Genomic DNA, 16,382 nt, shown 5'->3' with positions numbered 1-16,382 from the left:
ATGCGCCCTTCCCAGCAGTCTGTTTCCTCCTTCCTGCTAGTTCAATCCTCTAGCTGTGAAATATGGAAGCAAAAAGGGGGTATGGATGGGGGATCACAGATACAATGCCATACAATGCAATGTGATGCGATCAAAAATTGTATAAGCACCCTAATGGGTGCTTACAATGTGAAATGCCCCCCCACGCCACCCCCCCCCCACTATAAACGTGAAACCGAAGCGTGGCGAGCGCAGGGAGCCCGCGAGGGGTGGCGGTACGCGTCCTCCGACCTTTTCATATCCCCACTATCCACGTCGGCGTGGAGTTGAGAATAGAAAGTGTGGCGAGCGCAGCGAGCCACCGAGCCCGAAGCGTGGCGAGCGGACGCGGATACCTTCACAAGTATCGGCGTCCCCTCGCGGGCTTCACAGGTATCTGCGTCCCCTCGCGGGGCTCGCTGCGCTCGCCACGCTTCAGGCTTGGTGGCTCACTGCGCTCGCCACACTTTCTATTCTCAACTCCACACCGACGTGGATAGTGGGGATATGGAAAGGTCGGAGGACGCGTACCGCCGCCCCTCGCAGGCTCGCTGCGCTCGCCACGCTTCGGGTTCACGTTTATAGTGGGGGGGGTGGCGTGGGGGTGCATTTAACATTGTAATCACCCATTTGGGTGCTTAAAAGCACCCTTTAGGGTGCTTATACAATGTTTCATCCCATAGGGGGCAAAAATCGCATCGCATGCCATCGGGTGCATGGCATGCGATGCGATAAAAACATTGCGTGATGTATTGTACATCGGGGGCGCCGCTATAATACACAAGTACCGATAAAAAAATTAAAAGATAGGGTGACCACATCCACCCGCTGCCGCGAGCTTTCAGAAATTTGGCCTCTTTCTCCTTCTTCCTCTGCCGCTCTGTCTTGCGCTCTCTCTGCACGGCACTTTCCTCCTCTCCTGACCCTTCATGGTCAGACTCCTCCACCACCCCCTAACACAGCTCATGGAGTTCGCTTTCCTCTGTGGACATACATGATCGAGTAAAACACTGATCGATGGCTGGGTGCAGAATCGCCATTGATGGCAACCATCTGTGGTGTCTGCACCAATGGCCATCCCTAGCAGCAGCAGCCGCCTTGTTATTCTTTCACTTGCAGTCGCAGCACTGTACTCAGTCTCCAGAGTTAGTACATCTCAGCTGCCAGTGCTGAGATCAGACAAATGCATTGTCATTAAAACAAAACTGAAAGTAAAAGAACGACAGTTCACCTTTTTGGGACGGCGGCGGCTCCCTCTGTCTTTTATTGGATCCGTCCAAAAGACCCGCTTCGTTCGTGAACGACCCATCTCTAGACTGCACTGAAGCATGCTGTGAGAGCTAGTAGCTCTAAAGGCAGAGTCAGCAGTGTGCTGCTGAGAAAGTAAGTGAGCATGTTACAGCCGTGAGCAGCAGTGTGTAGAGTGATGCAGGACAGACCATGCGGAGCAGTGTTTGGCACCATACCAGCACAGAGGGCGAGATGTATCAAATTGAAAATGCGGTAAAACCTTGGTTTTACCGCATTTTCCAATGTATCAAAAATGATACCGCAGTGTAGGGTATCGCCACCTTTGGGTGGCGATACCCTATAGAAGCCTATGGGCTTCTTTTCGCCGCCCGCCGACGTCGACGCAAACCCGCCGCCTCGCCGACCCCCCCCTCTCGCTTACCTTGCCTGAAGGGTCCTCCTGGACCCTGGAAGGTAAACCCCTCCTCCCCCTAGTGACGCAGCCGGACTTCCTTCCGGCTGCAGGGGGGAGGAGGAGGCGGCTGGGAGGTGACGGAGACCCCTGCACACCACATTCCAGGTATCGCGGTGTCTGTATTACAGTGCCTGGGAATAGCCCCATCTAGTGAATGAACTTGGATATACAGCTCTCATTGCTTTGTGTACTGTAAACCATTGGAGTACAGTTAATTATTTCTTGTTGAGCTACAAAGACAGTTCATTTGCCTTCTATTACACCACAAGGATTATTTCACCACTACCTCGGCCAGGAATTCCTTTCATTGTTCACGGAACTAAACCTTATTAAACGTGGGTTTTATATATATTTGCATATATATCCCAATTCAATTACCCGTGACTAAACCATTGGGATTTGTTGCTAAACCTGGGCTCAGGCAAGACTGGGACAACTCAGTATTATGTTTGCCTTCTTGCAATGGTTAGATGTTATTAGCCAGAATAGAAATAGTTAATCTGGTACTTATGTAATATCTGGGCTCCCGTTTTTCTTATGAGACCGCGTCCCCTCGCGGGGCTCGCTGCGCTCGCCACGCTTCGGGCACGGTGGCTCGCTGCGCTCGCCACACTATATAAAATCATCTCCATGCGTAGTTGGATAGTAGGGGTATGAAAAAATGGGGTGCATTTAACATGGGAGCCCAGATAATACATAAGTACCGTTAATCTTTGTTTTACTTTGTCTAACTTTGCTGGGTTATCTGGTGTATTGGATATGCATCACAGTATATGTGAAATGTATAACTTGCTTTATCTGTGCACAATTGATTGACATTTATGAGTATCCACATTGCGGGTAGTGTCCTTTCCCCTTGTTAATAGTTCAATCAAACGGCTTCAAGTTGAGGTCTTTAACCCACAATATCGCAGACTTTGCCTGTATTCCGTTTACCTCTCTGATGACCAGCAAAGGATTCTCTGTGGGCAGAGTTGTCACGATCACCCAGGAGAAGGAGAGTTTCTGCATTAACGACCGGTTAGTACATTTCTATACACTTACCCCATACCGTAGTGAGGCGGATATTACACATCTCTAGACATCATGTACATTTAGACAAGGGGGTAGGGGAAGTTTTGTCTGGAATGGTCCAAACATTTGTGGACCAGTGCACCCATTTCCTTAATTCTTACCCTTCAGAGTCCCACATTGGCAGCAGCAGCACTGCAGAAACCACTGTAAAATGGAACTGCTAACATTTTCCTGGTATACTGCACATCACTGGGAAAATGGCCACTGCAACATTTTCCCACAGACCTGTGCATGCACACTAGACTGGGACAGTGCTATTATCTCTTACTGACAATAGTGCTAGAGTGAATTGCTCTGCCAACTAGAGAGGAGGGGCCTGTGGTTCAGGTGTACAATGTTTCTTAGTGCAATCCTAGAAATTAACTAGCATTTCTTCTGTTCCTCCCTTCTTCTTCATAAATAATATAAGGACTTAGGAAAGATAATATCCATATTAATACCAATACAGTTTTAGTCACATCTTTTCTGTGGTTTCATTACAAGCTGTACCTGCAGGGCTTATTTATTTTGCCAGTGTTTATACCTCATATAACTATAAGTAGGTGAGGTTAAGGTTACTACAAAGGGTTATGCAATGTTAGTGTCTTCAGAAGAAAATATAGGTGTCTCCACCTCTCTAATACCTAATGCGTTAAGCTGGTTAAGACTGTCTGTGCAGGGACACATTCACCTTGCACAGTGGCAGAAATGCTGATGGTAAAGAGAACATGAGCAACTGTATATTCTAAATGGAATGACTGAAAGAAAACATTATTGTCCTACTATCTAACATTTAAATATTTAGCAAATATCAACTCTAAGTGGGTCTTGCCTTCTGTTCTGTAAGCTACAGTAGGAAATATTATTTGGCAAACCCTTGAGGCATTCAGTAAGAAATACAGAAATGGCTTTCATGTTGAAAGCTATGATGGGATCTTCCATGAAGAATTTGGGGAATAATCTTGGGGGAGAAACAGAGGCAAATGAAAATTCAGATGGGAAAGAGACTGCACAGTCCAAGGGTATGACACGAGAAGAATTTGAGGAGTACCAGAGACAGCTGGTGGAAGAAAAGTAAGTGTTTCTCACTCACTAACAAAATGTGGAGGAAATATATAATCGGCTTATATTTGTTTTTATATATATTAATATATATATATATATATATATATATATATATATATATATTACCATTATATTGTGAAAAACTTCATTGTCCTAAATAATATAAAGCACATGATTATATAAACTGATGAGATGTTTGTGCATCACTTATATTTTGCATATAAAGTATCTGTTAAACAAGGCGAATAGGGATAAACAATATAATTTTAAGACACATTTCCCTTCAAACTTTGCAAAAAGTACAAAGTACAAAGTGGAAGTAAATACACACTTTATTATATCTAATAAGAAAAGCAAAAAAAGACAGAATATGACCAAAAATAAGTTCCATAGAGAAAATAAATAAGTTAGGGGGGGGGGGGGGTTACTGGGGTTCTAAGTAAGTATTCCTTAGAATAGTTTTAAAATACAATTAGCTTGAAATAGTGAGCTAAGGATTGCCAGCAAGGGATTTATATCTATAGAGTTTCAAAGAAAAGTAGCCATGGAGACCAGATCAGCGAGTCGGTCTGAAATCTATCAGGATATGATACATTTGCAACCTTTCAAACCAATTTTGTAGTAGTTTTGTAGTAGAAGTCGATTCCAACATACTTGTATACCAGCCTTTGTATAACGGTTTGTGCATTACTTTATAGTAACCAAATATGTGATGTCCTAGGAAAGTTTGTCTGCAGAGATATTAATATGTTATTTTTGCACTGATATCACAGTATTGTGTGCACATAGGATAGAACGGGATAATGCCTTTGCACACAAGAAAGCAGAGAGGGCATCAGTCAGAATGCACATGAGAGACAAGTACAGACTTCGACAGGTAGGAATATATATATGTGTCTGTCCATGCAAAACTGTGTGTTTAATGTAAAAACTAAATAAAAGATTATGGGCCATATGTGTCAATAATTGGTTGTCTTATCTCCGTTATTCACAGCATATGCCTTCCAATTTAATTTCAGAAACAGGAGCTCTAAAAGGAGCCCATGCCTATGATGCATTACAAGTTATTGCAATAAAGGTCCCTTCACTGTTCTATTGGGACCCATGTCCCATGCATGCTATTGAGAACATGCACTTGTGCCCTGTGGCCACACATGTGCAGCGGCCATTGCAAGGGAGTATTCCAGGAAGGTTTTTATGGGGTCTACGATACTGTCAGTCGGGAATGAAGGGACCATGTTAGATATATCAGCCCGTCGTTCATACATTGGGGTGATAAATAATATTTTTGAGTAACCTCTGAAAACAAGTGTTCTAGGGCAGTGGTTTCCAACCTTTGTCCTCAAGTACCCCTAACGGTTCAGGTTTTACAAGTCAACCAACCATGATTCACTGTGTATTACCAACTGTCACATTTTAAAAATCCACAGGTGACCTAGAAAATGTGAACTATTAGGGCTGGGGTCCTCAAACTATTTTGCCCTGGGACCCCATAAGACAATAAAAATTAATTACATGACCCCAGAAAGTTATTGCATCACATTTGTAGGCAGCAGACAGCACATACATGGCAGCATTGTGGAGGCACAAAATGATGGGAGGAGTCTAAAATAACAGACAATTCAACAGATTTTTCAGACTCCTTGAATCACTGACTGAGATTAGAAAAGTCTGAGAAGGACAGGACCCACTTTGGGAACAGGACCCACAGTTTGAGAACTTCTGTATAAAGGTACCCATACACGTTACAATTATTGTATAAAATATTGTATACAATATCGCATCTCAGCGCATCTCGGTTTTGCGATGAGATCAGATGAGATCTAGTACAAAAAGTATGTGCAGCACATACTTTTTGTACTAGATCTCATCTCATCTGATCTCATCGCAAAACCGAGATGCGATGAGATGCGATATTGTATACAATATTGTATACAATAATTATAACGTGTATGTACACCTTTAGGGGGTACTTGAGGACTGGAGTTGGGTATCCACTGATCTAATGCATCTATATACAGTATGCCTCATGTATTGAATGATAAATAGGTCCCTTTATTTGTTACAAGTTACAACAGAATGATTAAAAAGCTTGCAATCTATGTAATTATTTCTGAAATTCGGAAAGATACACTATTCTTAATGTGAACAAATTGGTATAACTACATTTGCAATTGTATCTTATTCTGCTGCCTACTTGTGTGAATACATCGATGGCATACTGCAGTGCTTTGAAGGTTTCCTTAGGAGTCTGTTGATACATTAGAGGACTTTTTTACTGAGGAAGAAGTGGATTTAGCATTTTCACAGTTCTCAAATGGTTAAGCCCATTAAGGTTTAGAAAAGTTTTTTCGTTCTGCAATTAAAGTCTACGTATATTGTAATAACTTTTTGGAAATAAGATTTATCTCCTTTCTTGTCTAAGTTCTTTACTGTAAGCTTGGGAATCTCATTACTAATTTCAAATGTAAAAATTCTTGATAAGTTCCATTCAGTGTGCCTCAGTATGAAAATAACTCAATGTATGCATCTAGATCAAACAGAGATTATGCTGTTAAATTGATCACCAGTCAGCTGGGGTGAGCTTCGGTAACTTCTTTCATTCCTGCCCACCTTTTCTCATCTCCTTTAATTTATTGTGCAGCAGCTGGATCTGCATTTGCTGTGCTTTACTTTGAGCTTGCTGCCCTTTATACAACACCTGAATCTGAGCTTGCTACCCCTGTATCTGGGATTACTGTTTATTAGCCAGATGCTGCTGTCCTGCAGCCATCTACTGCTGCCCATCTGCCAGTTCAGCAAACTTTTTCAGCACTTTCGCCATAGTACCCTGCGATTCTTCCTTGTTGGCAAACTTAGGAGGGTTAATATTGTCACGTCTGACGGGTGACTTTGAACTGAAGCTGGAGTGTAATGGAAGCTATTGTAGTTTCTTTGATGAGTTTAGACTACATATAGGACCACTAGGGAAAGTGGAGGCACCCCTTACAGGAGCATAGATGAATTCTCTGGAAAAGAGGATTGCGCGCACTCAGTGTTGGTCAGAAACCGGAGCGCTGCAGGATTGAAGGTGACAGCAAGCAGGGAGAAGCATCTAGATGGTAAATAAGTATTTCTCAAACCCTGAGTCATGACAAATATAATGTGCCAGATTCACACAAGAGATTCTAATTCTCTGGCCACTTAAACACATATCAACAATCTGTTTTGGTACGGTTGCACTAAGGCTGGCTATAAAGGCCCAGGGCCGTTTCTAGAGGCGGACAAGCCGTGCAGCAGCCCGGGGCGCCGCACGGCTTGTCCGCCTCTGTTTGACAGCCGGGGCGCCCTGCAGCTTCCCCAATGCCGCAGCTGCCGCAGCCGCCTCCTCCCCGGCGTCCACACACAAGCAGAGGGAGGGGAGGGGAACGCATCGCGCGTCTGTCCCTCCCCCTCGCTTAGTGTGTTACTGGGCTGTCAGCCTATCAGCGCTCGCGGGCTGGCAGCCAATAAGGAGCCAGCCCGCGGGGTATGAATGGCTGATGGGCGACGGCTCAGGACAGACAAGTACACACTACACTGAAGGGGAAGGAAAGAAGCGCAATGCGCTCCGCTCCCCTCCCCAAGGAATCAGCGCTGCAGCAGCAGAGGCAGAGGCGATGGCACAGGGGGAGACACAGAAACAGTGAGTTTGGCACTGTGGGGGCATAGATCTATGGCACTGTTGAGGCATATTTGGCACTGTGGGGGCATACATCTGTGGCACTGTGGGGGCATATTTGGCACTGTGGGGGCATATGTTTGGCACTGTGGGGGCATATGTTTGGCACTATGGGGGCATAAGTGTGGCACTGTGGGGGCATATGTGGCACTGTGGGGGCATATGTGGCGCTGTGGGGGCATATGTGGCGCTGTGGGGGCATATTTGGCGCTGTGGGGGCATATGTGGCGCTGTGGGGGCATATGTGTGGCACTGTGGGGGTATATATTTGTGGCGCTGTGGGGGCATATCTGGCACTGTGGGGGCATATTTGGCACTGGTGGCATATGTGTGGCACTGTGGGGGCATAGCTGTCACTGTGGGGGCATATATGTGTGGCGCTGTGGGGGCATATCTGGCACTGTGGGGGCATATTAGTAAACAGCATCAGTTGTGCGTCAGCAGCGCGTGGGGCATAATTTGTAATGGCCATTACGGTGTGGGGTCTAATGGGCATCACGGTGTGCGACATAATGTGTAATTGTCATCACGGTGTGTGTGACATAATGTGTAAATGTCATCACGGTGTGTGACATAATGTGTAATTGTCATCACGGTGTGCGGCGTAATGTGTAATTGTCATCACGGATAAATAGTGTATAATGATTTAAGTAGCCTGTCATTGTTTGGCCTTGATCTGTGAGGTGTACTAAGTCCCTGTGTGGCCTTCAGCCGGCCAATTTGAGTGCGGGAGGACAATGACAATTCCTGCGGTAACCAATGTCTGGTCATGCAGGATGCAAATGTGTGATGTAAGGTAATTGTTTTCCTGCTAGACCACGCCCTTATATTAAACCACACCCCCTTTTAAATTAAGCCACACCCCCTTTTAAATTAAGCGCGCGCAATTTACGCAGTACCATGTGATGTATTTCATTGGGGGGGGGCGCATTTTTTTTCCTTCGCCCTGGGAGCTAAATTGTCTAGAAACGGCCCTGTAAAGGCCCCATACACTAGTTTGCCCTTGAGAGCCCCCGGCAGCTCCCCACAAGTTCACTTACAATTTGGCACTTGTCACAGTTTCAAAACTGTAAATACTGTAGGTCGGATAGTGGGAATGGTGGGGAGGCCTGTAGAGAGTCTACTAAGGGGGAGGTGGGTACGAGGAAGTTAGTAAGGAATACAAAGAAGTCCAGAGGAGAAATTTAACACAATGTTAGGGACGCAAATAAAAATAAACATAAATTAAAATGCCTACTGGCTAATGCAAGAAGTTTAGCAGGTAAAATCAGGGAACTTGAAACAGTGGTCACTAGGGACGATTATGACATTATTGGTATTACAGAAACATGGTGTAACGAGTCGCACAATTGGGGATTATGCATGGAGGGATATACACTCTACAGAAAGACAGGGAAAATAGAAAGGGCGGGGGTGTGCCTATATGTAAAAAATAACTTAACATCGTGTGAGAAAGAAATGAGCAGAGGTACAGAGGAAGACTACACGGAGGCCGTGTGGGCAGAGATAACCGACAATAACAAAAAACCTAATAACAGAATTTTAATAAGGGTATGCTATAGACCACCGAACATAAACAAAGGGGATGAGTCTCTTCTTTTAAACCAAATCAAACAATCATCAGATCAGGGTCAGGTATTAATTATGGGTGATTTTAATTTACCAGATATTGATTGGAAAATCGAAACATGTAAAACAGCAAGAAGCAGTGGGTTCCTAAGCTTACTTAAAGACCAGTTTATCACACAAATGTTAGAAGCTTGAACTCGTAATAAGGCATTATTGGATTTGGTTTTAACAAATAACATAGATTTATTTTCAAACACAAAAGTAATTGAACACCTAGGGAACAGTGACCACAATATGGTTTCACTGGATATCAACTTCAGTAAATTACATCATAAAGGATCGACAAAAAAACTAAACTTCAGAAAAGCTAACTTCGAATTATTTAGAGAAGCCCTAAAAAGAATTGTGTGGGAAACAGTTTTTGAGGGGATAAATGCTGAGGAAATGTGGGATACTTTAAAAAATGTACTCGAATCATTAACTATTAAATACATTCCTAAAGTAACTAAGGGTAAATTCAATTAAAAAAAGCCACCATGGTTGGACAAAAAAGTTAGGTCAGCAATCAACAATAAAACAAGAGCATTTAAATTCTATAAAAATAACTTAAATGAGGAGGCGTTCACCAAATACAAAGACTCAAACAAAATTTGCAAAGGGGCAAATTAGTTAAAAGGGATTATGAAGAGCGCATAGCCAGTGAAAGTAAAACTAACCACAAGAAGTTTTTCAAATACATAAATAGAAAACGTATAATTAAAGACAACATAGGCCCACTAACCGATATCAATGGAAATAGTTTTATGGAGGACAAGGGAAAAGCAGAACTGTTAAATGAGTTCTTCTTATCAGTGTTTATTAATGGAGAGCAGACTGTGGAATGCACACATACCACAAATGGGATGAACAAGCCGGACCTCCATATTGAATTCTCTACCGAGGAAATAATATTGAGGCTCAGCAAAATCAAAACAAATAAATCACCTGGGCCAGATGGGATTCACCCTAGGGTACTAATGGAATTAAGGGAGGAATTAGCTTCCCCTCTACATTATATATTTGATAATTCCCTATCATCAGGAAAGGTACCAAACGACTGCAGAATAGCAGAGGTAGTGCCATTATTCAAAAAAGGAAAAAAGGAGGATCCCGCTAATTACAGACTGTTAGTTTAACATCACTATATCAACTATTTTAAGGATTTTTAAGAGATGCTATCCAGGAATATTTAGCCCTTCATAGTTTACTCAGTAATAACCAGCATGGGTTCGTGAAAAATCGTTCATGCCAATCTAATATATTTGGTTTCTATGAAGAGGTTAGCCAAAATCTTTATAATGGAAACACTGTAGATGTGGTTTTCCTAGATTTTGCTAAAGCCTTTGACACAGTACCACACAAGAGGTTGATAAATAAAATGGAGGACATGGGATTAGGGGCAAATATCTGTAGATGGGTAGGGAACTGGCTGTGTAATAGAGAACAAAGAGTGGTCGTGAACAGTTCCGTATCAACTATGATACCAGTACTAAGTGGAGTGCCACAGGGTTCGGTTCTTGGGCCCATTTTGTTTAACATTTTTATTAACGATATTGGGATGGGGCTACTCAGCAATGTATCCATCTTTGCGGACGATACAAAACTGAGCAGAGTTATTAAATCATCAGAAGATGTCACCACGCTTTAAAATGATCTTGACGATCTGGATGAGTGGGCAAAAAAATGGAAGATGAGGTTCAATGTGAACAAATGCAAGGTCATGCACCTTGGGAGACATAACCAGTGTACTAGTTATAACCTAAGCGGGGATGAATTGGATAAATCAGTACTCGAAAAGGATCTAGGAGTCCAAATAGCCAACAAACTGGGGTGTAGTGCTCAATGTAATATAGCAACAAAAAAGGCCAACAGAATTCTCGCATGTATTAAAAGGGGCATGGAAACTAGGGACTCAAAAGTAATTATGCCTCTGTACAAATCATTGGTTAGACCGCACCTCGAATACGCAGTGCAGTTCTGGGCCCCGCACTATAAAAAGGACATCATAGAATTAGAAAAAATCCAAAGAAGAGCAACAAAGCTTATTAGGGGAATGGAGAATTTAAGCTATGAGGAAAGATTAAACAATTTGGGACTATTTAACCTAGAGAAAAGACGTTTAATGGGGGATATGCTCAACATGTATAAATATATTCTGGGCCAATATAAGGAACTGTCAAACACCCTTTTTTCTACTAGAAAGGAATCTGGGACGCAAGGGCACGAGTTTATATTAGAAGAAAAAATTTCTTTACAGTCAGAGCAGTCAAACTTTGGAACTTTCTTCCTGGAGAAGTGGTGTCAGCAGACACTATAAATATGTTTAAAATAAGGTTGGATAAACATTTAATGGTTAAAAACATCCATGGTTTGAATAAGTAACATAATCTGTCTTTAAAATATCAGAACATACTATACAACAAGGGATAAGCTACTATAAACATAGGTTGAACTAGATGGACACAAGTCTTTATTCAGCCTCACCTACTATGTAACTATGGGCCTTATTCTGGTTACCCCACTTCATCACCCTTAATAAATTATTCACATCCTCTCAAGAATCAGACACGTGAATAACTATTTCTTATCACCAGATACTTCTATCTATCTTATTTGAATATTATATCATTCTTTCACACACTACCCACGTTTTTTCATTGAATTTGTTATCACATTGTTTTGTTTTTTTATTTGCACTAATCCTTCACATCTTTCTAAGTCAATAATCCAGAGAAAGAGAGGCCACAATTATTATTCATATTTATTCTCACATTTTATTTATCAATTTTCATTAACTAGTATACAAAAATCGTATACATGCACTATATGTAACATGTACAGGACACTTATAATGATTATTCACAAGATGATATATAGCAATACCTATATGAATCAGGATTATACTCCATACAGGGAACGGGGTTCTAACCCTGTATGATCATATCTAACAATATAAACTCATGACAGACCACATATTAAAGATTCAGACCCTGACAAAAAGGGAATGAATAATTAGATAATCGATCTTCTTTACAAAGTAATCAAGGATGACCATAATTAGAACTAAAAAGTTAAAATACCTGTATAAAATCTCAAACGTTATGTGATATGCTCAATACAGGGCACCACCCCGAACAGCATAGTCTGGGTTTATTTTAACAAGGAAGTCTCATTGGTCCGGAATGTATCACGTGACCGAAGACGCACATATACAGCATACAGATAACAGGGTTATAAACCTGGAACTAGATTGCCTGATAATATGAAATCATCAAGCATCTATTAAACGGGATCTCAAGACATTGATACTTAAGGGAGGAAGAGTCTGACTGACGATCCGCCCCCTACAACAAATAGAGGGAAATCTGACGAATATTGGAGCCAGTGTATTAACACAGAACTCTGAATGTTATTACCTATGCATAACACAGGGCTCAACCCTGTACAACAGAGTTCCGGGACCATATCACTAAAGACGCTCCCATTGGCGGAGCGCACATCACGTGACACGCGACGCAGGTCAGATGACCTGCGCAATGATGTCACGACGCTGCAACGTCATTGAAAGGGCGGAAACAAGCCCAAATGACGCTTGCACCTCCTGCGCATCCATTGGCTAAATACAGAGTGTGACCTGAACCAGGCCTATTGATTGGCGGCTCTAATTAATAAATAGCGCATGGATCATTCTCTGGTTAGCTTGAAGAAGCTAGTGCGAAACACGTGTTCTAACCTGTGTTTATAGTGTAGACACAGGACTGTATGTGTGTGAAGTAGGAATTATACCTAAGTTAAACTGCCAAAATAATTTTTGAGCTTATACTGTGTGACTGAAAAAAATTTTTTTTTTTTTTTTTTTTTGTGATTTCTTGGGCGCATAATCTGTCTCCCACCAGTAGGTGGCAGCATTTCACTGCATACTGGTTTAACAACACTAAATAATAAACCAGCAAAACGCCTAATAGCAGTCTAACCCAGTTGGCCACATTATAGTGCAATATATTCTGGTACAAACAAACTAATTAAAGATACTGTAGTGATATAATACACTCAGATACTTTTTAGTTTGTTAAAAAATCAAACCTGTTTTGAATTATAATAAAGCAAAAATTGCTATAGAGAGCACTACCTCTCCACAATAAAATAAAATATAGCAGCATCCACCAAATATGTAAAGTCACACACCAAATCTCACGCAAGAGAGTTCATCTGCATCTGAGGTGTTGACTATATGTTACAGGTTTTGCACAGAACGTAAATTACCATCTAACAATAAGGGCCAACGAAGGTCCAGTACTGATACTAAAACTCCTATATTTTGATGTGCCAGTATAGGCAATATACAAATTATTGACACCCACAAGGGGTTACATCGCATTAGTGAGTGTATCAGGGGATAGAAATCCCAAGCTCAAAAAGACAGGCTCCACACCATACAGATCCGGTCTACCTATATTTTAATACTATACACTTATTCTGATCTTTTTCACCAAATGTTTGTATTTGTTGTATGTAAGCAATTTTAACCTCTTGTATTTCGCCTAACTACTGTGGGTATATCCTGAATCCAGCTCATAATAAAGATTAAAAGGATTCCCCACATAAGATATAAAAAGTTGTAATCAATACTCATCAAGACCCAATAATTACTAAATACATGTGGTGTGCATCCGCCGTGACTACTTTTTCTTTCTCTTCTTTACTAAAACTGAGTAGCTGTGACCAGGGAGAGCTGCAGTGGAAGTAACCGTCAGGTGAGGAAAGGGTGATCCCCTTTGAGGGGCTAACCTTGTCCGGACCGTAGAGGCGGCAGCAGGGTTTTGCAGGTGGATGGTCTTCACAGCAGGCGAGCAGGAGTGGATTCAGTCTGGAGATAGCTGACAGGCAGCAGCGCTTTCAGCAGGAGAGGTAGTCAGATGCCTATGGAAAGGACATCATTGTACTGACTGCCTGTTTGGCCCAGCTGGTCAGTATTTAAAAGGAGAGCTGCACTGTAATTGGCTGAAGGTAATTGGTAGTGCAGGATGGTCGGGAAGGCGACTTGTTTCAGAACGAGGAAGTGTGTGCAGTACACTCCAGGCAGCGTGTCCAGCAAGGCCCAGGCAGAGTTCACAGCATCATGGCCAGGGACGGATTGGGGACAAAAAGTGGCCCTGGAAAATTTCAGGAAGTGGCCTCATGTGGGTGGCAGCAAAATCAATAATGGGCGGAGCAGTATAATAGTAGGCGGAGCCACACCCAGCAGCGCTGGGACTTATATTTACTGCAGTGTATGGGCAGAAGGAGGTGGTGCAGCAGCCAGCAGTGGCGAGAAAGGAGGACAGGGGATGGGAGAATGCAGGGCCGCATCCAGCAGGGGGCACCATAACAGGAAAGGGGGTGGGGTTATTTGCACATGTTTCCAAAACATTTGGCATTGCGTCAAAACAAGGGCATGGCCTCAAAGGCAATGAGGAGGAGAGGCAGTGGGTAACAGTGAACAGATGATGGAGAGAGGCAGAGGGTGATGTCCTGGAAAGGAGTGACAGGAGAGAGGAAAATGGGGAGATAGTAACACAGGGGAGAGGTAGATGGTGATGCAGTGGGTGATGGGGAGAGATAGAGATACAAATGTGGCTTCAGAAGAGACAGAGGGCGCTAGGGAAGATTCTCAGAAGGACGAGAGTGAGTGAGAGGTACAGGATAGAGGGGAGAGGAGTGAGTCAGTTTGGCACAGAGAGTGAGATAGAAGGAAGAGCGGGGGTAAGTGGAAGAGAGATAGGAGAGATGGGAAGAGCAATGGGCAGGGAGAGAGGGGGCGGGGAGTGTGTGAATGAGAGATAAAGAGAGTGGTGAGAGACATAGAAGTAGGGTGGAGAGTAAAGGCCTATACAAACTGGGTGACTTTGAGCTGAAAGTCACTCAAAGCAACAAGTTTGAGCGGCTTTCAGCTCAAAGTCGCCCAGTGTGTATGTCCCGGCAACGAGCGGTGAGCGGTGCTGCCTGCTCCCACATCATTGCCGGGAAAGCTGCTCATCTGCAGCCGCCTTTCTCTCCCCCCCCCCCCCCCCCACAATCATCGCTGTCCATAAATGCTGGGCATAGTCACCCAGTATGTATGGAACTTAAGAGAGGGAAGACTAAGAGAGAATGTAGAGAGCAAGAGGGGGTGCATTAGAGGGGGTGAGAGATGACAAGAGAAAGAGAGGGGGTGGGTGAGAGAAGGAGAAAGACAGGGGTTGAGTGACTGGAGATAATAGGGGGAAAGAAAAGTGAGAGAGAGGGTAATAGTGAGAAAGGGAAGAGTTTGTGAGAGAGGGTGCATGAGAGGGGTGAGTAAGTAAGAGGTAGTGAGAGAGAGTGGTGGCAAGAAAAAGAGGGGGTGGGTTAGAGGAGGAGTGAGAGAGAGGGGGAGAGAGAGATTGGGTGAGAGGGGAAAGTGAGTGACAGGGGGGATAGTATGGGGAGGGGAGAGTGAGAGATGGGAGAGAGAAATGGGAGAGTGAGAAAGGTAAGTAAGAGTGGGAGGGATAGTGTGCGAGAGGGGTGAGACAAGGAGAGGAGGGTAAGAGTGAGTGACGGGTAAAGAGAGTGGGTGAGAAACAGAGAAAGAGTGAAAGAGATGGGAGGAGAGAGGGAGGGGGAGCGAGGGGACGGGAGTGGGGGGGGAGGTAGGATGAATGAGACAGGAGAGTGGGAGGTAGGAGAGAGAAAGTGGAGGCAAGGGGATAGTGAGAGGTGGAAGAGAGTTAGTGGGGGAGGGTGAAGGGGATATATATATATATTACAGGCAATAACAGGCGTCACTCTGGGTCTTGTGTGGATAACAATTTTTGGTACTTATGTAGTAACTGGGCTGCCGATTTTGAAATCGGGTCCATCGCATCGCATCGCACCCGACCATATCGCATGCGATGCAATGGACCCGATTTTTCCATAGGATTCAATGTTAAAATGGACTGAGTCCATTTCAACATGGAATTCAATGGGAAAAGGGGTCCTTTTCATACCCCTACTATCCAAGTGGGCATGGAGTTGGATATAAAGCCCCGTGAGGGTAGCGAGCCCCGCGAGGGGACACAGAATACCGTTCGCTCGCCACGCTTCGGGCTCGGTGGCTCGCTACGCTCGCCACAGGTTTATATCCAACTCCATGCCCACTTGAATAGTAGGGGTATGAAAAGGACCCCTTTTTCCCATTGAATTCCATGTTAAAATGGACTCAGTCGGCAGCCCAGATACTACATAAGTACC

The 16,382-nt window shown here is 43.5% G+C and overlaps 1 protein-coding gene across 1 annotated transcript in view; it reads left to right on the top strand.

Moving 5' to 3' along the window:
- Nucleotides 1–3,680: 3,680 nt before the first annotated feature.
- LOC146027286 (complexin-4-like) overlaps nt 3,681–16,382 on the top strand; it is a 44,432-nt gene continuing 31,730 nt past the window's right edge. The window contains exons 1-2 of the mRNA XM_083158222.1: nt 3,681–3,850; nt 4,631–4,718. Of these exons, the coding sequence (XP_083014348.1) occupies nt 3,681–3,850; nt 4,631–4,718 (258 nt within the window). The remainder of the gene's footprint in view (nt 3,851–4,630; nt 4,719–16,382) is intronic.

Source organism: Crinia signifera, chromosome 1 (assembly GCF_055691185.1).
Source record: "Crinia signifera chromosome 1, ASM5569118v1, whole genome shotgun sequence".
NCBI classification, from domain to species: domain Eukaryota; kingdom Metazoa; phylum Chordata; class Amphibia; order Anura; family Myobatrachidae; genus Crinia; species Crinia signifera.
Note: the sequence above shows the minus strand (reverse complement) of the source record. Positions and strands in the feature narration are given on the sequence as shown.